The sequence below is a fragment of the Ptychodera flava genome, chromosome 13, assembly GCF_041260155.1.
Source record: "Ptychodera flava strain L36383 chromosome 13, AS_Pfla_20210202, whole genome shotgun sequence".
Lineage (NCBI taxonomy): Eukaryota > Metazoa > Hemichordata > Enteropneusta > Ptychoderidae > Ptychodera > Ptychodera flava.
Genome location: NC_091940.1, coordinates 25306406 through 25330615, shown reverse-complemented (window position 1 = coordinate 25330615; position 24210 = coordinate 25306406). Strand labels below are relative to the sequence as shown.

General features: G+C 38.1%; 1 protein-coding gene across 1 annotated transcript; it reads left to right on the top strand.

Annotated features, from left to right (window-relative positions):
• The first annotated feature begins 1868 nt into the window (after nucleotides 1-1868).
• LOC139148526 (bone morphogenetic protein 1-like) lies at nucleotides 1869-22399 on the top strand. Its single transcript, XM_070720016.1, has 22 exons — nucleotides 1869-1995; nucleotides 4702-4785; nucleotides 5263-5290; nucleotides 5653-5721; nucleotides 6367-6419; nucleotides 7155-7233; nucleotides 10214-10331; nucleotides 10701-10879; nucleotides 11689-11910; nucleotides 13487-13534; nucleotides 13714-14052; nucleotides 14312-14491; nucleotides 14819-14842; nucleotides 15479-15817; nucleotides 16921-16950; nucleotides 17683-18021; nucleotides 18324-18353; nucleotides 18795-19133; nucleotides 20210-20242; nucleotides 20991-21329; nucleotides 21712-21750; nucleotides 22278-22399. The coding sequence occupies exons 1-22, from the start codon at nucleotides 1933-1935 to the stop codon at nucleotides 22397-22399; spliced, it is 3096 nt and encodes a 1031-aa protein (XP_070576117.1). The 5' UTR covers nucleotides 1869-1932.
• Nucleotides 22400-24210: the final 1811 nt, after the last annotated feature.

Sequence of the window (24210 nt, the reverse complement as noted above, 5' to 3'; positions counted from 1 at the left end):
TTATTTTTCATCTTCCGCACGCTCTAAAGGGGCACCCAAATTTCTGTACATCATTCATGTTTTCCATCATATCTTAATTCATTCATTAATGCCGTGTTATGATTATGCAAGGTTGTTTTGGTTACCCAGACTGCACTGCGGGGCTCTCTTCTGGCCTCCCCTACGAATCCGGCAGAAACTAACTTGATACTGCGCAGATTCAACAGTAAAAAGTTTTATGGATGAGGAAAATTTGCTTCGGGGCAAATATCTGTCTCCCCTCCCTTTCCGACATCAAATTCCCGACACCTTAGTTCACTGAACTTTGCCAAGAACTGCTTAATCTTACATAATAGCTCAATGTTCATCGTTTTCTTGCAACAGTTTCCCTCAAGATTTCAATGTTCCAGAAGTAAATCTTAAGTATGTTTTCACCTTCAAAGTACAACTAAACAGAGGAAAATGTAATAAGTAGTCTGGGCCATACCTGTCTGCAAAACGATTAACCTTCGAGTTTACTTTCCTCTGCCAATCTACACCTGCCCATCGTTCAAAGGTTACGATAGCACAGCATTGCCCCTGAGCTTTTTCAACTGCCAACTGAACTGAGCTGTTGTTAGTGTACTGATTGGCTTTGAGATAATCTAAGTGCCTGGGAATGTTTTCCACACATACGAAGGGATAAGTCTATTGACATCTAAAGGGGGTTATTAAGGTAGAACGTACCTCGGGGACAGAAATTCAGGCCTTCAAATTTTATCAATTTTCTTCTGACCTACCACTTGTGGGGCCTCATTTTGAAGCTCTTGGTGAAAGAAAAGTTTTCACCGTCTTAGTTTTTCGAAAATCAAAAATTTTATTTTTTCTCATAGAGTTAACACAGGGATGGCGGCCATTTTGGATTTCAAATATCGAGAAATCACAAGTTATTTGTCTCTCTCGTACCAAAGTTTGCACGGTGACCCCTGATTTTTATTCTTGCTTTGGTAAGAGAATGGTTGAAAGTTTCACTGAGGAAAGTTTGAGCAAAAGTTTAAGTCTTTCACTTTCGAGGTGCATATTACCTTAAGTCCAAACGGATTAAAAAAACCCAGCTACTGCACCATGAGAAGAGCAATGTTTCTTCCACATATTACTTCTTGGTTAACACAGTAACAATATGATGGAGCTTTTTAGCCCCCATGGCCGAAGTCTGGAGGACACTAAGGTTTGGTCGTCTGCGTCTGTACGTCTCTTCACGCAAATTTCTCAAAGATACCTGGAGCGATTTCTTTCAAACTTGATTCAAGGATTACCTCCTATGTTATACATACGCCAGGCGATTTGTTTTGTGATACGATCCAATATTATTGCTGTCAATGGTTTCCAAGTCACAAACCATGTGGGGACTATGTCATTGACAGTGACTTGTTAACATTAAATATTGTTCAAACGCATGCAGATAAATGTGTGTTTACATAATATTGCTACTGAGAATTCAGTCAATCGACCATGTGAGATACAAACATTAAAGGCGTCCTTCTCAATCCCTGGTTCTCGCATGAATGTGTCAACAGCCCATTAACAGTTTGTCATTCTTTTGTTTTCCATTGAACATTTTATGAAGGAAATAATATTTATATTAGATAAATCTGATAATTGAGTGGGGGCTTTAAACATATTTGATTATATGTATATCACAAGATCACCAGTTGGCGGAAGAGTGGATTTCTTCTTTATATTATAAGGGTATGAAATGCCTGATATAAAATCAGAATTATATGAAAGAGGACTGAATGAGATATAAGAGGCATCTGTGGCCAGAAACCTATTATATCTCACGAAGTCCTGAAGAAATATAATTGCAATGCGTCAGTGGAAGTGACTTTGCATTTAATAGAGTGGGCACCCCCGTGCTGCTATCGTGGTCTCTGAACCAGTTGTTGTCATATTAATTTTGTCCTCACAACTGGGATGGACGTCTCTTGGACTTTCTTCATACTGGTGTTCCTGCAATGCGCAGTTTACTGCCACACGGTAAGTCTGGGCGCTCGTGTACCTTTTTGTTTGTTTCAACTTTCGGTATCTATTAAACGACGATAAGTTTATCATAATTTGAGTCGGACAACTGTAGCAGATTCGCACAATGATCGATCGGACTTAACACTACGTACTTAGAGGCTCGGCAGGTTTCTGTGGAGCATATGAATGATATCCAGGTGTCGAATGTTCACAATTCGAAACGCGCCTGGTCATTTGTAAGCTGTAAACGCATATGTTCATCTTTCCCCAAAACTTAACGGTATAACGATTCTGAATGTTCGACTACGAATGATATTGTTGATATGTTTCGCAGGTATTTTCAGAGTACATACTGCTCGGATTCAAAGTCTACCATTGTTCCATCTTGTCAAGTTTTTTTAAGGTGGCTGATTGTAACAAGGCCCTGAAAAATTTCCGAGCACAATCTTACCATATATGCAGATGAGTTATGTTACCCACATCGTATTATCTTTAATAGGTCTATCAGCTCCGGCTATTTTCTGTCAATCTTCAAAAAATGTCACTGTTGTACCAATTTTTATAAGTCTGAATCAAGGAATGACGTTACAAATTATCGACCAACCTCTCGTTTGCCCCCATTTTGCAATATTTTTGAAGGCTTAGACGACAAATTCATTTACAATAATGTAAAACGTTCCATTCATAATTCTCGGCGCGGGTTTCTCCGTACAGATCAACAGCCACTAATCGTGTCTCTAGTACTCCAATTTTCTTACCGAGATTAATTTTTCAGATAACGCAGCGCAGATTTCTCCAAAGCCTTTGATTCGGTTAATCATTAACTTCTGGTTCATAGACTATAATTTTATGGTATACATATTACCCTACTCTCATGGTTTCATTCGTACCTTGAGGGTAGGAGACTGCAGAGGGTTCTCAGATATCGGAGGGCACGAGTTACCTCCGGTGTTGCAGAAGGTTCATTACAGTGTAGGCCTACGCCAGACAGCAGTTTACGTCTGATTAGATAAGGTAGTCAATCCGAACTGACGAAGAGCAAAGCGATACGACACTTGACAAGCAATGAGACTTGTAGTTATCAAACGAGCAATTTTTCGATACCCTGGGAATTTCACAGATATGACATATCGAACCCACTGAAGTTGCTGGATTTATTTGTCGTGGACACGAATCTGATGATGACGATATGACTTTTATCACACCGTTCACGCAATGTGGCAACAACTTTTGGCGTATCTGTACAGAGTGCAGAACAACGCTAAAAACGAACAGAAGCGATCAAATACCATATCTCGGTGGTGTCACTGTCGGGGGAAATTGGTATCCATGCTTGTTCCTAAAATCACAGGAAGGGAGTGTTTTTTATTCCCTATCACCGGTCCGTGAAATCGAGAAAAAAAGGTACTTTTCCAAAAACCTGGCCTAAGAAAGGTTTGAAATATCCCAGGAAATACCTATCAGACACTCAAACTTCACCAAAAGTTTCATTGTGCGTTTCCTATGCTTTGATCTGGTTTAAAACTGTGATTCGAAATCTAATGAATTTTATGAGTTTGACATTCCTGTTTCAAAGTTAACAGTTTCTTTCAGACTCTGATGTGTTAATATATGTGATAACAATATCATAATTCAGCATTGACCTGACTCTAATATTACGTCTCCCTCTCCTGGATTTTGTAAGTAAGGGGGTATTTTTGGGTCGTATTTTCTCCCATATTTCTCAAAATAAGGGGGTCTTTTTGTTGAAAAATCCCAGATTAGGGGTATCTTGAAATTTTGTGGAACGAGCATGGATGCCCATACGCTCTGAGAGTGTCACCACCGGGTATCATATCTTCTAAGATTGCATACTCCCTAGACATGTGAGATTGCTTGGCACACAAATGACGTTTGTCTTCACAGATATGACATGTACAAGAAATGTCTTTATACATCAAGATACAAATCAGCAGCCGATGAGACTATTCGTATTTAAGATAGCACGGACCTCGAAAATGAAAGCCTGAAAACTTCTGCTCAAACTTCCCTAAATTTAATTTTTAACTATTATCTTACCAATCAAGCATAAAATCAGGGATCACAGTGCAAAATATGGCACTAGGCAAACACATTTAACGAACATTTATTGATATTTGAAATCAAATATTCCGACGTTCCTGTGTCTGTGTCAGCTTTACCGGGAAAAATAAAATTTGAATAAAATAAGACAGTAAAACTTTTTCTTACACCAAGGGCTTTACAATCAGCCCCTACAAGTTGTATACAAGAAAACTACAGATCAACTTGAGAGTCAGAATACTTGTCCACGAGACGCATTCTATCTTGAACAAGAATTTGACACATGTCATATTATTTCGCGAATAAACGCATTCAAGCGCAATTTGGTAAGAGTTAATTCTACATTGAGATCGACGGTTGAAATTCGTTCGATTGGTTATAATCACGGTCATGATTATCTTCATTTTTTACGGGCGGATATCAATTACTGTAAGTTTTCTGTAATTATTAGCAATCATTTCCTCTGTGGATTGACTGATAGTGACGTAATGCAAAAATATTATTTCCTGATACGCTTTTACTGCCCGATTAAAAAAAGTTTCATGTTTGAATAAGCCCACTTAATTGAAGAGATAGACGATCATAATAACGCTTTATCTTCTCTGCAAAGGATGATGCATTTTCCCGATTTCTGAGACAGATTTCTTCTTGACTTCACAGGCGAGTATCGGCTTTGTCGCTGGCGGAGATGCCCAAAGAGGAAAGCCACGTGCAAATTTGTGGGAGACAATACCAAATGTTTTGGTAAGAATGATGAAGATGGAGATGTTTTCCGAATATTTCTCACACAGTTTATTTTTTCATTCATTCAACTTATGAAGCATTCCAATAGTAAGCTTGATATTGGATTTTGAAGACAAAATTCAGGGGAGAAAAATATGCGAACTGAGAGGGTTTCTCTGAGCCTCCATAGATTTGTACTCTATTCCTAACCCGAACGACTCCATAGGTTACTGATAATTATTACGATATGAGGTGTGGACACCGGTCTACCCTTCTCTTCCTCACATTTTAGATATTGAGATCATCCTCTATTCAGGAATTCCACGATTACAGAATAATAACCCACTTGACTGTACTTGATTCTCATCTGGCCAATAGACCTTGTCCAATAACAGGAGGCATTGAAGTGTGTGATGATCTTGTACAGTGCTTTGCAGTTTAACGTTATCGCAAACCAAATATCTAAGCTTTTCCCATGTCTCTTTTCATTACACGCAGAAAAAGGTGCAGCCACGACGCAAAATCGGTACGTAATGAAAGTAGATAAATATTGTATGTTGAATGAAAAAAATAAATACTTTACATATATTTTTATCGTAATTACTATACAACCATTAGACTTTTTGGAAAACCTGCGCTTGACTTTTTCATTGATTCACGTACCTGAATGAACACATATGTGTACTTATCTATTAAATTCAAACTTAACAGGTCTATTTTCCATAGAATTTTTCATTCCTTTGAAAACATTTCTGTTTCATATCGCCGCAATATATTTCATCAAGGGGAATTGTTCACAGTGCCCCCCCCCCCACCCACCCCCTACGGGTCTGCAAATTGTTCGGACAAAAGTTGAAATCACTAACTCTCCTTTAATTCCACTTGCAGATCAGAAGTCGATCGACGATACCAAACCATCCACGAAATATATTCTGGATGAGAACAAAGTATTGCGAGGTTAGTACATATTGCAATTAGCCAAACAAGTTATATAAAGCACTGTGCAGATTACAACCTATCCGCTGGCAAACTCCTCAAATTTATCATTCTTTGGCTTGCACGCTTTACTCAGAGTCTCTGTGTATATTTTGAGTTTTTTTCGGGGGCAGTGTTATAGTCCTACACATCGGTAATTTGGATAAAAAATATCAAGTTTTCACATAGTATTTACGGGCAGTAACTATTTATTTAAGGTAGAGCGGGTATCGGAGACAGATATTTGGACTCTGTATTTTTGTTAGAGTACTTTTGAAATCTAAAAGTTCTTGGCTCATTTTTGTGACAATTTAATATTTCATTTTTCTTCATGGAGTTAAACAGCATGGCGGCCACTTTGAATTTCAAAGACCGGTAAATTGAAGGTAATTTGTTTTTCTCTGGAGCCAAAATTTGCACGGTGACCCCTAATTTTTAGTCCTTATTTGAAATAGAATGCTTTAAAGTTGCTTAGGGATAGTTTAAGTTTTTTTCTCTCGAGACGAATACTAAGTTAACATTTATTTTTCTCTTTTGACAATGGCGATGATCATTATCTTTGTCATTTCATTTGTGTTGTTGATGCTGCATCTGCATTACAAATTTCTTTGGTTGTTTCAAATACAGAGATAAAAGTTGACCACCTGTTCATTGAGAGCGACATTTATCTTGGTCCGGAGGTAAGTTAGACTAATCTTTTATACTTTACTATGTTTAATGAACATATTTACAGTTATGTAGATATAGATTTACCTTTATCAGCGTTGAAAAAAATGATATTTCAAAAAAGTTCACAAAATGCCTATTACAGTGCCCATCAATAAATGAGATAGAGAAAGATACAGGACGAGACAGGAAGATTCAGAGAAGTGGAAGAACGGAAGTCATCAATCTTAGATAAATGAAATGGTGTCATGATTAAAAGTCGCTCAGTCGACCCGTAGATTCCAGTGGATTGTACAGAAGTCGATCTTTCCCGCAATATTTTGCTGATACTTTCTTGAAGCTTCACAAAAACGGAATTAACAACAACTTCTGTTGGTGACTTGTCGCTACCTGCTATTCCGATTGTTGCTGTTTCTTCTGAAGAAACTAGTAATATGAAACCAAAAGCAATCTTGTAAACATAGGATCGACTGAATCTTGTACTCCACTCGATGGTATATCGAATCATCGAACCAAATTTGAGAAGTTTGGTTATTCTTAATTAAATTCCGATATACGGAATATTGATATTATTTATGCATAGTGGTTAGACTATAGTTGTAGCATGTAGGCTTCATGCTGAGAGAGAGAGAGAGAGAGAGAGAGAGAGAGAGAGAGAGAGAGATAGAGAGAGAGAGAGAGAGAGAGAGAGAGAGAGAGAGAGAGAGAGCAATAAAACCTTCAATGTTTGAATCCGCGTCTGTCAACAGGCTCAGAAGAATGCAATCATTTTTGAGGCTTGGTTATGGGATGATGGAATCGTACCCTACGAGATAGATCCGAACTTTGGTGAGACGATTTTTATCCTCTATACACGAACTCTGATCAATATCTTCCATCTTTTGAATAATTCATGTACTATATTAAATGGTACCTGAACAAGCTCACTAGATACAGAAACTTTGTTTGTTTTCTCCGGATGTTACCGTACATCTGTAGTGACTTCAAACTGCATCATCTGGATACTGACTGAACAGTGCCTACGATTTCTGTTGCATTGCCGTGAAACTTGTTATGGTATGCTCGTTGATAATATACAAATTACTTCTCATATGCGTCCTTTAGGCTAGTAGGCGCCTCTAAATTGAAAGGCTTAAATATTTTCTCAAACTTTCTGAAGAAAAGGAAGGAAAATTAGGTCAGGGGTCACCATGAAAAATTTGGTACCAAAGAAACAAATCAGCCACTAGCCCTAGCCCTGTACTTGAAATCCAAAATGGCCGCCACCCCTGTATTAACGCTATTGGAAAAGTAAGATTTCCGATTGGCACAAAGATAATACGTTGAAAACCTAATGTGTTTCAAAATGAGCATCCGTAAGTGGTAGACCGAAAATGTATTGAAAAGTTGGAGAGTCAGACTATCTGCCACCGAGGTTTATTCTACCTTGAAGGTCTGGCGCATTATCGGGTTTATCAGACAGGGAAGGCGATAAGGTTTCAAAAGAGACAAAAGATTGACAACTAGCATTTCTTTTACTGTATAAAACACAACCATAAGTGTCAAATCGATGATTACTTACTACCACAAAAATGGCTTGTGTAAGTCATCAGGCAAGCTATGTAAATCAGGATAGAATCGTAGATATTACCTCGTTTTGATCGATTAATTGGCAAATTAAAGTCTGGAAATCCCCAGGAACGGATGGTATTTTAAATGAGATGTTGAAATTTGGGGGCCATTCCCTTCTCAACTCACTTTGTTATTTGTTCAATGCTATTCTTTGTTCAGGCAGCTTTCCAAATTCATGGAAAACTGCCTTTATAGTACCAATTTACAAATCAGGAGACAAGAATGATCCTTCTAATTATAGAGGTATTTCAATCAATAGTTGTATTGCTAATCTTTTTACTTCTGCCCTTATTGTAGACTTGTTACCTTTTTGAATAAGAAGGGAATTAATACACCTTTCCAGTCTGGCTTTAGAGCTAAGAGAAGGACTGCAGATAATGTTTTTGTCTTAAAATCAGCTGTTGACAAATATTTGTATTCTTCAGATAAGGTTACAGATTGTAAGCCCTGTCACAAACGTATGTTCTGCTGTTTTATTGATTTCCATAAGGCCTTCGATAGAGTATGGAGGACTGGTTTGCTTTGGAAACTTAAAAACTATGGTATCAATGGGAATTTTTACATGCTTATTAAGTCTATGTATGAGAATGTCAGTGTGAAAACTAATAACAGTTTTACTGACAACTTCATGTCCAATATTGGGGTTAAGAAGGGCTGCAATTTAAGTCCTACTTTATTTAATATTTATTTGAATGATCTTCCTGGGATTTTTGACTCTGTTAATGACTGCCCTATCAAACTTGGTACACTTTCTATTAGTTGTCTCTTGTATGCAGATGACTTGCTATTAATGTCTGAATCGCAAGCAGGATTACAAAGTTGTCTTGATAAATTGTATCATTTTTGTTCAATATGGAAGCTTACGATTAGTACTAAGAAAACTAAGGTGATTATTTTTAATAAAACTAACAGGGTTCTCAAAAATATAACTTACTTTATAATGGTATACCACTTGAGTTGGTGAATGATATTGTTACCTTGGTTTGTTATAACTCCCAATGGTAAATTTAAGGGCAATTTTCGCAACCTCAAGTTAAAAGCAACAAAAGCCTTATTTAGCCTTTACAAGGGAATGTCTCACAATAATGGTTTTCCTGTCAAAGTTGCATTAGACCTTTTTGATCGTATGATCATACCCATTATGACTTATGGATGTGAAATTTGGGGAAACGAAATCAATGATAAGAAGAATTTTATGAATGATGTAAGTATTTCTTTTACAGGTATTTACTTGGTGTTTCTAAACAAGCTCCACGAGCTGGTATTGTTGGTGAATTGGGTAGATACCCCATTCAGTTCACTGTTATACTACATATGATAAATATTGGCATAGATTGGTTTTATCAGATGATATTCTACTACGTGCTGCATATACAACTGCTAAGCACCACTCCAGTGGTTTGAGTAATTCAGTATATTCTGGATAATTATAGTGGAAGATCTATCTGGTCAAATATCTGCAACATTAATTTCACTGTTAAAACAGTTCACAGAGAACTGAAAGAAAGATATCGTGTCTCATGGATTAATGATTTACATAATGATGTAAGGACTCAGAGTGAGGACAAAAATAAACTTAGAACGTACAGAAAATTTAAAACTTTATTTACTTTTGAGGAATACTTGATGGATATTACAAATATTAACTGCAGGAAATTGATTACCAAGTTTCGTATTTCTGATCATAATTTACAAATTGAGATTGGCAGAAGGTCAGTCCCAAGAATCCCGTTAAATGAGAGATTTTGTACTTTTTGTAAGTCTTCTGTAGAAGATGAGTTTCATTATATTATTAAGTGTGACAAATATGTTCATAATAGAAATACTCTTTTCACTAGTATGAAATCACATTTTGAGAACTTTGAATATTTAAGTGACAGAGAGAAATTCCTGTACATCATGAATTTTGAGGACAAGAAGCCTCAAGAAGCCTATATTTCTTACACTACAGATTCATCCCCAGCAGCAGTCTTACCTGAACATGTGTGTAATGTTTGATTGTTTTGCTCTACCGCACTTCCCGAAGTGTGTTGTTATGCAATAAAGTATTATTATAATATTCACTTGATGACGGCACCGCACGAGCTTCCATTTTCGCCCTCTTCTGTTCGGATCAGAGAAACTTCTGTTTTACACACAGACACATACTCACATGTTGACAAAACTTTAGTAAACTCTCAATTCCTTTCGCCAACAGACTCAGATGCGATTGCAAAGATAAATGAAGCCATAGCTGAATATCACACCCATACCTGTTTACGATTTGTTCGTCGCACAACGGAAACGGATTACCTGTACATTTTCCCTGGAAGTGGGTATGTATTCTTGGAAAAAAGTCTTAGAGGGTTGAACCCCCATCCTCTCCTTTAACCTGCTAGGAGAACATCTTCTGATCTTAAACACGCTAATCTGCAGGGTTTTTTTCTGGCTTTAAATGACTTTTTGTTCAGATTTATGATATCAGTGAGAAATATTGTAGTGTATTGTAGTGTAGTGTATTTTCGAAAAAGCCAAAGTTTATTTTTCACCTCAAGTCTTCGTCCACCTTCTAATAATTCATCTACACTTATAGTGATACTGATCGCAGTGATATTGCCTATTGAATGTGACCTATAAGTTCAGCGGTTCCAAAAATTCACTGTTGTGCAAGGCGCACTACTTGATCTGTTTCGTCTACTTTGCAGTTGCTGGTCGAGCATCGGAAAGGATGGCGGCCGACAGGCCTTGTCTCTGGGTTATGGTTGCACTTTCCACAAGACGACTCCCATGCACGAGTTCATGCACGCCGTCGGATTTGCACACGAACAGAGCCGAACCGACAGAGATACCTACGTTTACATTGTGTTGGAAAACATCATATCTGGTGGGTAGAAACAACCACATTTTGATTCATGGACATTTTCACTGATAAGGGGATCGGTAGTAAATAATGCTCGCTAAAAACACCATGGTTATGGCGGTTCAGTACCGTTGTGGTAACGATCAAATGGTAACACTGTCGATCGATCGTAAGTTTATCCCGCCGTATTTGTCCAATGTAAAAGCACATCGTTTAATCGTTTAAGTATCGTTTAATCCATTTGATCGCCATTCTTCGCCAATTCGAATCTCAATGACTTCATAAATCTACTGTGGAAAACTAAAGAAGTTGATTTTTGACTTCATTACGCTCTAGGGATGGATCAATTAGATCTTGATTGGAGCCATGAAAATTACATACACACAGACACACAAATGAGGATGAGAGCTTTAAAATTTAGTAACCCCGAGATTTTGTAAAAGTAACATGAATAGAAAATTAACGTATGATTGAGTGTGATGTTCTTCTGGAGAAAATGTATGCTCATTCTTCTCCCAAATACAAAATGATATCAAACCATGGACAACTTAAAGTGGACTATATTCCAATTTAAATCCTTTCCTTCATAATCTATTTACCAGACCTTTAACTTTAGTAATGCCCGCATATCGCATTCCTGTTCCAATATTAAACGATGCCGTGGTCTTAATGTTGACATCTTTTAGTTTAGCTTTTACACCGTACAAATCATTCTTCGTGTTAACTGTATTCAACTCTCATGAAGGCAGTGCATGGACTGTAATGTTAACTTGACACCTATGAATCGAACTTGTGTAAGCATTAAGATGTTTCATGCACACTGTAACTTTCAGGCATGGAGCACAACTTTGACAGATATGAAGAGGACTACATACAGGATCTTGGATCAAGCTACGATTACTTCTCCATCATGCATTACCATGACACTGCGTTCACGGTCAATGGCGAGTCAACCATCATACCTCTACAAAGTGGTATACGACCGGAAGATCTTGGCTCTAGCCTGGATTTCACTGAAACAGATATTTACAAACTCAATGCACTTTACAACTGCGGTAAGTTAACGGAAATCATCTTGTAAACCGATCGCAGAGTCTCACATCTTATAAACTTTGTCACGCCACATGCTAACGCATTTCGCTAGAACAAGTCAAGTGCAGAGTGATCAAGAACAGACATGTCTGGTGTCCAATGGCTCCAAAATGTGACGTCAGGGAGTCCCTAGGGAAATGATATTTTAAAAAAAGTGGGTTAATGTGCAGCGTCTCCGAAGTTGTTATCCAATTGGTTGACTGAATCTGAAAGTTATAATTGAATAATACAAATAGACTCCATAAGTTGCTGTGTATAGTGGCAATCGACCAATCAGATATAACCTTCCGAGCACACTGCATATCAGCAGAACAAAATATCACATCACGTGACGCTGAGTGTCGTCTGCAACTTTGAAACGAGGGCGGGTGATTCATATCCTGATGAGCGAGGAGCCTTTCACTAAAATATCGAATTTCCATTCTAAATGCTCTGGAACGCGAATAGACTACCATTAACAACAAATATCAAAGTGCAACAAGGAGGTTATGTGGTACGCTAATGATGTTTTTGCTTCTTTTTGTGAAGACATTGGCACTATTGTAACCGCTACGGAGAACTCCCCCCTGAATTATCGCAATGTATGCTGCGGTTCATATTCAAAGCACGTTAAAACAACATAGAAAGGCATGAGAATATGGGGTGTCATAAAACACCTATAAACTGTTCTTTACTCGGGGTATAGTGCATTTCTATTACCCTTTGTAGGTAACTTTTACCAAAAGCGATGTTTTTTGTAGCAACTCACAGTCCTTCCTTCAGGGTAATGATCGGGCATTATAGCCCTAATGACCTGGTAAGGCATTTGAGAAAATTTACGAATGCAGCTTACTGCCTCTAGTAATAATATATCTTACTTTAAGGTATATTGTAAGCTTGAACTCACCCAAACACATGTAACAGGAGTTTTTGGAGACTAAAGCCAGACCACTTAAGGTAGAACGCGCCTCGGGGACAGATTCGAGCCTTGAAATTTTATCAATTCTCTTCTGATCTACCGCTTGTGGCTGCTCATTTTAAAGCTCTTGATGAAAGAAAAGTTTTTACCATCTTAGCTTTTCGAAAGTCGAGACTTTTATTTCCCCCCATAGTGTTAACAAAGGCCGTAGTATCTGTTTTTGAGTCCATACCAAATACCCATCTCTATCTCAATTATTTGTTCTGTTAAAAACTCTTCCGAAAACGTTTTCGAGGGACGTCATCGATTATCAAAAGTAAGAGTTGTGATATGACCAGATACACATTGCTGGGACTTCGTCATCAGCTAATAATTTGGTCGCTTTTCCCCTGTTATCAAAAAGAAAACCAAAGTATTAGAAGGGGAATATTCTTTTGACGTAAAATGTCGGAACCTTTCAAACAGCTTTGCTTTCTGTGACAATTTATCTCGGTTAGATTGCCTTCTGATATGTCATATTATCGTACTTGCAATTTACGCGTTTTTCCTGCATGGTTATTTTCGACTGACGAGCACACTTTTCTGATGAAAACGAATGGAACTATCCTGTCTAAATGGCAATTTTGATTTGTCTTCTTCAGATGGCGGCGGCGGCGATGATGGAGATGATGGAGATGACGGCGATGGAGGTAAAATGTGTATGCTTATCGCGCCAATTTCGATGTCCATAGCATCAAGTATTGAAGTAACATAAATGTGCTGAGAGCATTGATATATTTTTTCTGGAATAAATGATTCTGCTAGTATAGCACATTAAGTAATACACGCGATGTTCTGAGTAATAATCACCATTTTTCAACTTTTTTAGGATGCGGTGCTGCATATCTCTTGAGCAATGGAGATTCTCTTCAAATTACTTCTCCGAACCACCCAAGCAACTATGGAGACAATGTTGACTGCACCTGGACCGTTACCAATGCTGATGGAGGAAACGTACAGCTGGTTTTCAACAGTTTTCAAACCGAGGCAGGATATGATTATGTTCAGTACGGAAGCGGAAGTACACCTGATGCTGATGCACAGAGGCATGATGGGAATGAGATACCTGGCAGCCTGACGTCATCGGGAGATTCCGTTTGGCTCACTTTCCATTCAGATGGTTCCCAAAGTTTTTCGGGATTTCAATTAACAGCAAATGGCATCGATAGTGAGTTAAAATGCTTTTCGACGTCACTACATGTTGTCATTGTTGTCACCAAGACAGAAGCAAAATATTGCAATACAATGCAATGCAATACAATACAATACAATACAGAAAACTTTCATTGTACTGTGGCTCACGCAAAGTGTGCTACATAAAGTACGAAGAACCGTGTTGTGCCTTATATTTATACTTAAATCGCTTTATACTTGGCACTTTTCAAGATCCTTCTCTGTTGAAACAAATCCGTTGTTGCTTCAAACAGGTGATGGAGGCGACCAGATAAGATGGAGAGACGACTATCAATGTGGCCCTAATTATCCACTTCCTGATGGTAGTCCAGCCGAATGTGACCCAAACGGTATCTATCCGTGCTGTTCACCTTATGATTGGTGTGGTAACACGCCTGACCACTGCGAGTGCCCTGGTTGTATCGACTTCCGCGGTAAGTTCCAGAAAGTCCTCGTGTGACCTTTTTGCACTCGACGTTTATTTTACAAAATCTCATGGAATTTTCGTGAAAAGGAAAAAATTGATCGGTTTGTGGTATGAACAAGGGTGGGTCGGGTAATTTGAAAAAGCATATCCCTTTTTTCAGGGCCTGTTGAAATAACATTACGAGGTCAATCTCCCTCCTTTACGGGCTGAGTTATGTACTTTAACTATCTTCTGCCCCACAATGACTATAAACGCAGGAAAATGTGGGATAACAATCTCAAATTAGATCTGACATCAACATTGATGATATTTCGTTGTTTTCATTTCGTTACAGATGATGACGATGGGGGTAATGAAGGTACGTGTATTGAAATTACTTCTCTTGTAAATGTTTACCGTAAGAGAAACACCTATTTCTTTGAAGTAATAGACCCCTGACATCATGAAATCGAGGTACATTACTGACTTATTCGGATACCTTTTCTCAAAAAAACCCAACAAAGCAAAACAGGCGAAACATACCTAAGATTCACCAGTACAAAAGCCGGTGAGTCGAAGATTCTCGGATTGTAGATACATAAGTGAAATCATCTGAGAAGTTCTTTGGCAGATACGGAGTTCTTAATCGAATTATGACATGTCTATGTTAAAATGATGAGTGACAGGAAACCTGAGGGACTTTGACTCACAACAGTTATTTGATGGCTTTAGTAGATTACATGAATTTAGTAAATTTTGACAGGCTTAGCTGCTATCAGTGTATACTTAGCCATTCAGGACTCCTGGTACCACCATTAATTAGTAGCTCAAGACAACACTGTCGTTGTTGTGTTGTTTTTTCTAGGTGTTCTTCAGACCAGATCAATTATGTATTTATTGTGAATAATATTGGTTATTGGAACTCTTTTAATGCCTGCTTGCCATTTTCACCGTAATGTAAGACACGGTCCCTATATCACGTGTGTAAGGTCTCAATGTGTTTGCACTTTCGTAGAATGTGGCGGAAATCATATCGTAAGTGCAGGGAATTCCATCGAAATAACTTCTCCAAACCATCCTGAAAACTATGGAGACAATGTTGACTGCACCTGGACCGTTACTAATGCTGATGGTGGAAACGTACAGCTGGTCTTCAACAGTTTCCAAACCGAGACAGGATATGATTATGTTCAGTACGGAAGCGGAAGTACACCCGATGCCGCAGCACCGAGGCATGATGGGAGTGAGATTCCTGGCAGTCTGACGTCATCGGGAGATTCCGTTTGGCTCACATTCCATTCAGATGGTTCCCAAAGTTTTTCGGGATTTCGATTAATAGCAAGTGGTGTGGATGGTGAGTCAATAGAATAAAATATATAAGTCGTCCGTTTGAGAAAGTTTCTCGAGTCGTAAATGGGGAATTGCAGACATGAATGTTTTGCGGTAGAGTTGACTTTTCAGATCCTCAGATTCAGATCCTCAGATTCAGATCCTCAGATCTCAGACCTCAGATCCTATAACTTCAGACGCAGATTCATAATTAAAATTTCACAATTTTCAAAGTTTGATGTAATATACTGATAAATAAAATATAATTTAGATTTGAAAAGGCTTTAGAAATTATTTTATTTCTATCTTGAATCTTGAGCTTAAAAACTTCGATCTCAAAATCAGAACGTCATCTGTCGAAGACAGGGTGCGCATTGATTCCACTTGTTATGTCATCACGTGAACGTTCCCTCATAGAGATAAACACACCCGCGCGCGATCGAACGATCAAGACCGCGACGATCATGTAAATGCTGGCTATCGACAGTCCGTATTTTACCATCGTTCGTAATATTTATGGCGAGGAAATATAACTAATCCATGTTGGAGGCCAGTGACCCCGGGCTAAATCTGAATTCAGGGTCAGAAGAAGCAAGTTAGCTAATCTGTAATTGTAGACCCGTGTTCGTTGAAACTTATCGAGCGAAAACGTTTATGTAGAATTTTATGTTTTCATAACTACCTTGTACATGTCATATTCAAATTATTATTTTAAATATTGCAATCATACTGTTAATACGGGTATCGTAAACGGCTTGTAAATTCGAATCTGCATCTGAAGTTATAGGATCTGAGGATCTGAGGATCTGAATCGCTGCGGATCTGAAAAGTCAACTCTACCAATGTTTTGCAGCACAAAGGTCTGTCATCGACCACGACGGAAAAATATCGGCCCGACTTTTCATCAAACACGCATTGAACACTGTGCAATGTACTTGAACTGTAAAAGTAAACCAATGTAACTATCGGAAATGGCAACGTGCCACTCTTGAAATGCATTTGCAATAAAAAAACTCGCGCGAAAATGCACAATAACGTCCGTTGAGAAGGATAAAGTAATTCTTGAAATATCAGTGTAAAATCAGGACATTGAATATGATATAAAAATCCATTTTAATTTCATTCCAGACAATGACGACGACGATGGTGATAATAGTGGTAAGTGTTGCAAATCTCATTTCTTTAAAGTTTTCCCACTTAAATATTACAAGCACTTAGATTTCCCCCAAACAATGTTTATTGAAGGTCAGTTAAAATATTTTATATTTGAAGAATGTCTGACAAGTTTCATTGCAGTAATCCAAAATAAACATTACATGATGTTTCATAGCATGTGCTTCCGTCCACAGATGTAAATCCTTTCCATTGTATGCCTTCTATGGTTGTTTGGTTTACAGATATATGGCCCAATTCTTACCATTGGTGCCAGTTTTCACCCATATCAGCATAGCAGGGTCATGTCCTTTATTCATGTAGCAATGATGCAGTAAAGGTGGCACATGTTGAAATTTGCTCTCTTCATATGACCGCAGAGATGTTTATGTTTTGATGCGGTATGAGAGAAGTCACCAGTAATGAGAATTTTTTTATTGTAAAGCAGTTTCTTTTCCAGTGTGAACGACCTGTAAGACATGTTGGTTGCACATTACTTAAAAATGTGCTTCAGAATGTCATAACTCGTCTATACACACAGTAAAGATGATTGAGGAACTCTTCCACTACCACCACTGATGTTCAAGATGACACCGTTGTTGTTGGTTTTTCTAGTTGTTCCTCGGACCTGATGAATTATGTATTTAGTGTGAATGGTATTGATTATTGAACTTCTTTCAATGCCTGTCTGCCATTTTCAGCGTAATATAAGATTTCAATGTTTTTGCGTTTTCGTAGAATGTGGTGTAAATTACTTGGTAAGTACAGGGGAGTCTTTCGAAATAACTTCTCCAAACTATCCTGAAAACTATGGAGACAATGTTGACTGCACCTGGACCGTTACCAATGCTGATGGTGGAAACGTACAGCTGGTCTTCAACAGTTTTCAAACCGAGACAGGATATGATTATGTTCAGTACGGAAGCGGAAGTACACCTGATGCCGATGCACCGAGGCATGATGGGAGTGATATTCCTGGCAGTCTGACGTCATCGGGAGATTCCGTTTGGCTCACTTTCCATTCAGATGGTTCCCAAAGCTTTTCGGGATTTCAAGTAATGGCAAGTGGTGTGGGCGGTGAGTCAATAGAATAAAATATGTAAAAGTCGCTCGTTTGAGAAAGTTTCTCAAGTCATGAATGGGGAAATGAATCGTCAAACACGCATTAAACACTCTGCGAGAATTATTTACTGGAACTGTAAAAGTCAACCGATGTAACTATCGCAAATACCAACGTGCCACTCTTGCGATGCACATACAATCAAAGAAGCTAGGGCGCAACAGCACTATGACGTCGGGATGGATAAAGTAATTGTAGAAAAATCAGTAAAATCAGCAAATTGATTATGATATAAAAATCCATTTTAATTTCATTCCAGGCGATGACGACGACGATGATGATAATAGTGGTAAGTGTTTGCAAATAATATTCCTACAAAGTTGTCTCACTTAAATTTTACAAGCACTTCACCATTTCCCATAACAGTGAAAGGTCAGTTAACATATTTTATGTTTGAAGCATGTCTGACAAGTTTCATGGCTGTGATACGTAATCATTATAAAAATTACATGATGTTTCATAGCATGTGCTTCAGTCTACAGAAGTAAATATTTTCCATTGTATGCCTTCTATGATTTTTGGGCTTCAGATATATAGTCTATTTCTTACCATTGGTGCCAGTTTTTCTCCTCTATCAGAAGGGTCATGTCCTTTTGCACATGTAGCAATGATGCAGTAAAGATAACAAATGTTGAAATTTCCTCATTTCGTATGACCACCGGGTTATTGATGTTTTGATGCAGTATAAGAAACCTTAATGTAAGGCCTCCATGTGTTTGCACTTTCGTAGAATGTGGCGGAAACCATATCGTAAGTGCAGGGAATTCCATCGAAATAACATCTCCAAACTATCCTGAAAACTATGGAGACAATGTTGACTGCACCTGGACCGTTACCAATGCTGATGGTGGAAACGTACAGCTGGTCTTCAACAGTTTCCAAACCGAGACAGGATATGATTATGTTCAGTACGGAAGCGGAAGTACACCCGATGCCGATGCACCGAGGCATGATGGGAGTGACATTCCTGGCAGCCTGACGTCATCGGGAGATTCCGTTTGGCTCACTTTCCATTCAGATGGTTCCCAAAGTTTTTCGGGATTTCAATTAATAGCAAGTGGTGTGGACGGTGAGTAAATGGAAAAAAATATGTAAAGTCGCTCGTTTGAGAAAGTTTCTCAAGTCGTGAATTGGGAAACGAATACATTATTTTTGCAGGTCAAATGTCCGTCACCGACCACGACGGAAAATGTTGGCATCGAGCATTTCGTTAAACACACCTGACACACTCTGCGAGAAAAAAATTAATGTAACTGTAAATGTCAACCAATGTGACAATCGAAATTTGCAAGGTGCCACTCTCGCGATACATTTACATTCAAACAATCTCGTGCGAATATGTACAATAACGTCGGGAAGGGTATAGTGTGCTCTAAAATCAGGAAATAATTGACAGACGACCTAAAGTGGAATACTCACATTACAAGTATATCAAAAAAAGCCAGTTCAATGATTGGTTTCCTCAGGAGGAACTGAAACACTGCAATTTATCCTGTCGTAAAAATGCATATATATCGCTAATTCCATCTACATTGGAATATGGAGCAATTATATGGGATCCATTTCAGCAGATGAACATTGACAAACTTGAACGTATACAAAATAGGGCAGTCCGATTTATATCCAATAATTACAAAGATAGAGAACCGGGAACAATCACAAACTTGCTTAGGGAAAATCACATCCCTCTGCTTCAAGATAGAAGGAAAAATCTCCGCCTTTTGTTCTTGTTCAAAATTGCCGAGGGTTTAACACCAGCTATACGTTCTGACACTTACCTTGTTCCTGAAAGACCAAAGAGATCAATCAAACCAAAACAATTCAAGGAGTTTACTTGTCATAACATAGTTGAAAGATATGCGTCAATGAATACTCGTTGTTTCAAGTTACCTCACAGTAATACAGATCTTTATAAATATTCTTTATTCCCGAGAACTATTGTTGATTGGAACAATCTAGATGAAGATATTGTAAATGCTTGTACGGTGGATGCCTTTAAGGCAGCCCTCCAGTGTTACTAGCTGGCCTCTTTGTGCCCTCTTTTTTCCGTTGATGATATACCAGAATTCTGGTCCTTCAACGTACTAGTATTTATTCAGATTCAGACATTGATTATAATATTAAACTCATTTAATTTCATTCCAGACAATGACGACGACGACGATGATGATAATGATGGTAAGTGTCTGCACATTAGTTCCTTCAAAGTTTTCTAACTTTAATTTTACAAAATTTTTACACTAACATTTCCTTCAACTAGTGAAGGGTCAGTTGACTTATTTGATATGTTAAAAGATTCTGACAATTATCGTTGCAGTAATCAATAATTATTATAAACATTACACGATGTTTCATAGCATCATAGCATCGCTTCGGACTACAGCTGAAGCAAATCATTTCCATAGTATGCCTTCTATGGTTGTTTGGTTTGCTGATGTATATCCAATTTCTTGGCATTAGTGACAGTTTTTGTCCCATACCAGCAGGGCCATGTCCTTGGCACACGTAGAAATTACGCAGTAAAGGTAGCAAATATTGAAATGTCCTCATTTCATATGACCGCAGAGGTATTTATGTTTTGATGCGGTATAAGAAAAGTCACAAGTACAGAGGAATTTGTATCGCAAGGAAGTTTCTTTGAGGGTGGGAACGACGTGTTAGACATGTTTGCTTGCAAATTGTCCATGTAAATGCGTTCCAGAATGTCATATCTCGTCTACACAACAAGAAAAGATGAATACGGAACTCTTCTGGTACCACCACTGATTGATGGTTCAAGACAACCCCGTTGTGATTGTTCTACGTGTTCCTCGGACCAAATCAATTATGTATTTAGTGTGAATGATATTGATTATTGAACTTCTTTTAATGCCTGTCAGCCATTTTCAGCGTAATGTAAGACTTAAATGTATTTGCGTTTTTGTAGAATGTGGTGTAAATTACTTGGTAAGTACAGGGGAGTCTTTCGAAATATCTTCTCCAAACTATCCTGAAAACTATGGAGACAATGTTGACTGCACCTGGGCCGTTACCAATGCTGATGGTGGAAACGTACAGCTGGTCTTCAACAGTTTTCAAACCGAGACAGGATATGATTATGTTCAGTACGGAAGCGGAAGTACACCTGATGCCGATGCTCCCAGGCATGATGGGAGTGAGATTCCTGGCAGTCTGACGTCATCGGGAGATTCCGTTTGGATAGCATTCCATTCAGATGGTTCCCAAAGCTTTTCAGGATTTCAATTAACAGCAAGTGGTGTGGGCGGTGAGTAGAAGGAATAAAACAAATTCCGTCGTTCGTTTCTCAAGCCGTAAATCGGGAAAGAAATACATGATTGTTTTGCAGGTAAAATGTCTGTCACCGACCTTGGCGGAAGATTATCGGCCTCGAACATTCTGTTAAAACACTCCTGAAATATTCTACGATAAAAAAAAATACTGGAACTATAGAAGTCTTCCAATGTAACTATCGAAAATGGCAACGTGCCACTCTAGTGAAACATTTGAATTTAAACAAGCTCGAGCGTATGTGTAGAATGATGTCGGGCAGGATAAAGTAAAGCTATATGATCAGAAAAATCTGGACATTGATGAATACAAAAATATAGACATTGATGATGTAAAACAAATTATTAATTTCATTTCAGATGATGGCGACGACGACGATGATGATGATGATAATGGTGGTAAGTGTTTGCAAATTATATTCGTCCAAACTTTTCGAACTTTTAATCTTACAAAACTTGAATTTCCTTAAAGCTTAGAAAGATCAGCAAACAACTTGAACTTTTTATATTAAAAATTTCTGACAATTTTCATTGTAGTTATCAATAATCATTAAAAACAGTACATGGGGTTTTATAGCATGTGCTTCAGTCTACAGAGGTTTATCCTTTCCATTGTATGCCTTCTGAATGGTACTTTGGTTTGCAGATATATAGTCCGTGTCTTGATGTTGGTGCCAGTTGTTCTCCCCTATCAGCAGGATCATGTCCTTTGGTACATTTAGAAATTATGCGGTAAAGGTAGCAAATGTTTACATTTGCTCTTTTCATCTCACCGAAGACGTGTTAATATTTTGAGTCACAAAGACAGACAAATTTGTATCTCAAAGAATTATCTTTGCTAGTCTTGACGGCCTTTCAGACATGTTTGTTTGCATGTCGTCCATGTGAATGTGATTATGAAAATCACAACTTGTTTATATGCACAGTAAAGATGAGTAAGGGACTCTTCCTTATCATTAGTTCCACTGTTAGCAAGGAAGAGCTAATGAGTGGCAGTGTGGCATCGTCCGTAGTTCGTTACCCGAGTCTGTCAACTTTTTACTTTTAAAGCAGCTTATTCGAAACGGCCAGTCCGGATCCTTTAATACTAAAAGTACAGGTGCCTAGGGATGACCCTAATCAGATTTGTTCAAATTGTGGTGAAATATGCAAATTTGTATTTTCAAGGCTAATTTTGCTTTTATTGGGCAAACTTCTTTTTTTCCTAAACGGCTGGTCCAATAATTTTAATATTGTATATGCAGGTTCATAGGGATAACCTTGATGAGATTTGTTCAAATTGTGGTGATTTTAAATTTGTTTTTAGGACAATTTTTGTCAATTTTGGTCAAAAGTCTTTTATACCTTGAAAATTGCTGGTATGGAAGCTCTGATATTCAGGATATAGGGGCAACATTTTTTCATATTTGTTCAAATTTTGATGAAAGATGCACATTTGTGTTGTTAAGGCAATTTTTGTCGATTTTGGTCGAAATTGTTTTCAGTGAAACCTCTTGTTTTTTAGCTTTGATATTTAGTTCACAGGTTCCTAGCGATGATCTAAATGTGATACATTGAAATTAAAGAGGCACTCCCACTTGGTAACATTTTTAAAACACATTTTTTAATGCCAACGGTCGATATTTGACATGGCGACTCCGCGCGGATCGCGAGATATCGATAAAAACATGTCCTCAAAAAAGTTAAAGTTTGAATTCCGTGGCCCACCTGAATTCAGCTTCCGAACATAGAACGTTCGGCACTGGGGCCATTGTCAACTAAGCTATGGAGTACGAGTCTACGCTGACGCTGCTGTACGCCACAGCAGTACCACTCGCGTCGGTGAGCGGTCATGTCCCATGGGAGAAAGCCGAGTCCTACTGACTCGGCAAAAAAACGAAAACAAAGTTTGCTGATTCCACCAGAATTCGCATAGGTGACTAGCACAGATAGGTGCGGTTGATACACAGTATGCATAGTGGCCGCCGCGTGGTATGCGCGCATACCACACGCGGCGGCCGCTATGTATCGAACCACGCGTAACTGTGTGGCAGACGACAAAATGTAGTCATCAGAGGCAACTAATATTTTACACGTAAAAACTGATATCTATGTGGTATTGTTTAAAAATTTAATACAAGTGATTGAGAATAATGAAAACGACAAAAACTAAGGAGAAGTTTTAAAAAAGAATTACCAGAGGTAAAGGCATTGATAATGGTGTATATAAAGTCATCGCAGTAGGAGGTAAATTAATTGCGTCATTCGAACGTTTTTGGACTCCTTAGAATATCGTCAATCAGCACAACAACACACTTTCGGGGGATTTTGGGTCATAACCAGAAACGATCGTAAAACTTCGGGATGTGAAAAATACGCTCGGGAAATGACATGTTTTTATCGATATCTCGCGATCCGCGCGGAGTCGCCACGTCAAATATCGACCGTTGGCATTAAAAAAATGTGTTTTAAAAATGTTACCAAGTGGGAGTGCCTCTTTATGATGGAAATCTGCAGTTTTGTATTTAGGGGCAATTTTGCCATTTTTTGCCAAAAAATGTTTCTCAAAAGATGATTGTCTGATAGCTTTGATATTTGGTAGACATGTTTCCAGGGATGATCTTCATCAAAACATCTGTCACAAATAGTTATTATTTATATAACACAGCAACACTCTATAGGCCTCTGGGTCGCCTGTTAAAATACGTGCATGAACTCTACATGATGTCATTTGTGAAACAATATGTTTAGCAATTATACATTGTTAAAGGGACAAAGTCGGCCATTTTTCATGAATTTTGTTCGATACGAGATACTACTTATATTGTTTGACATGTTCAAAAATACTGAATGAATGGGTGTCATGCATGAAACCATCGT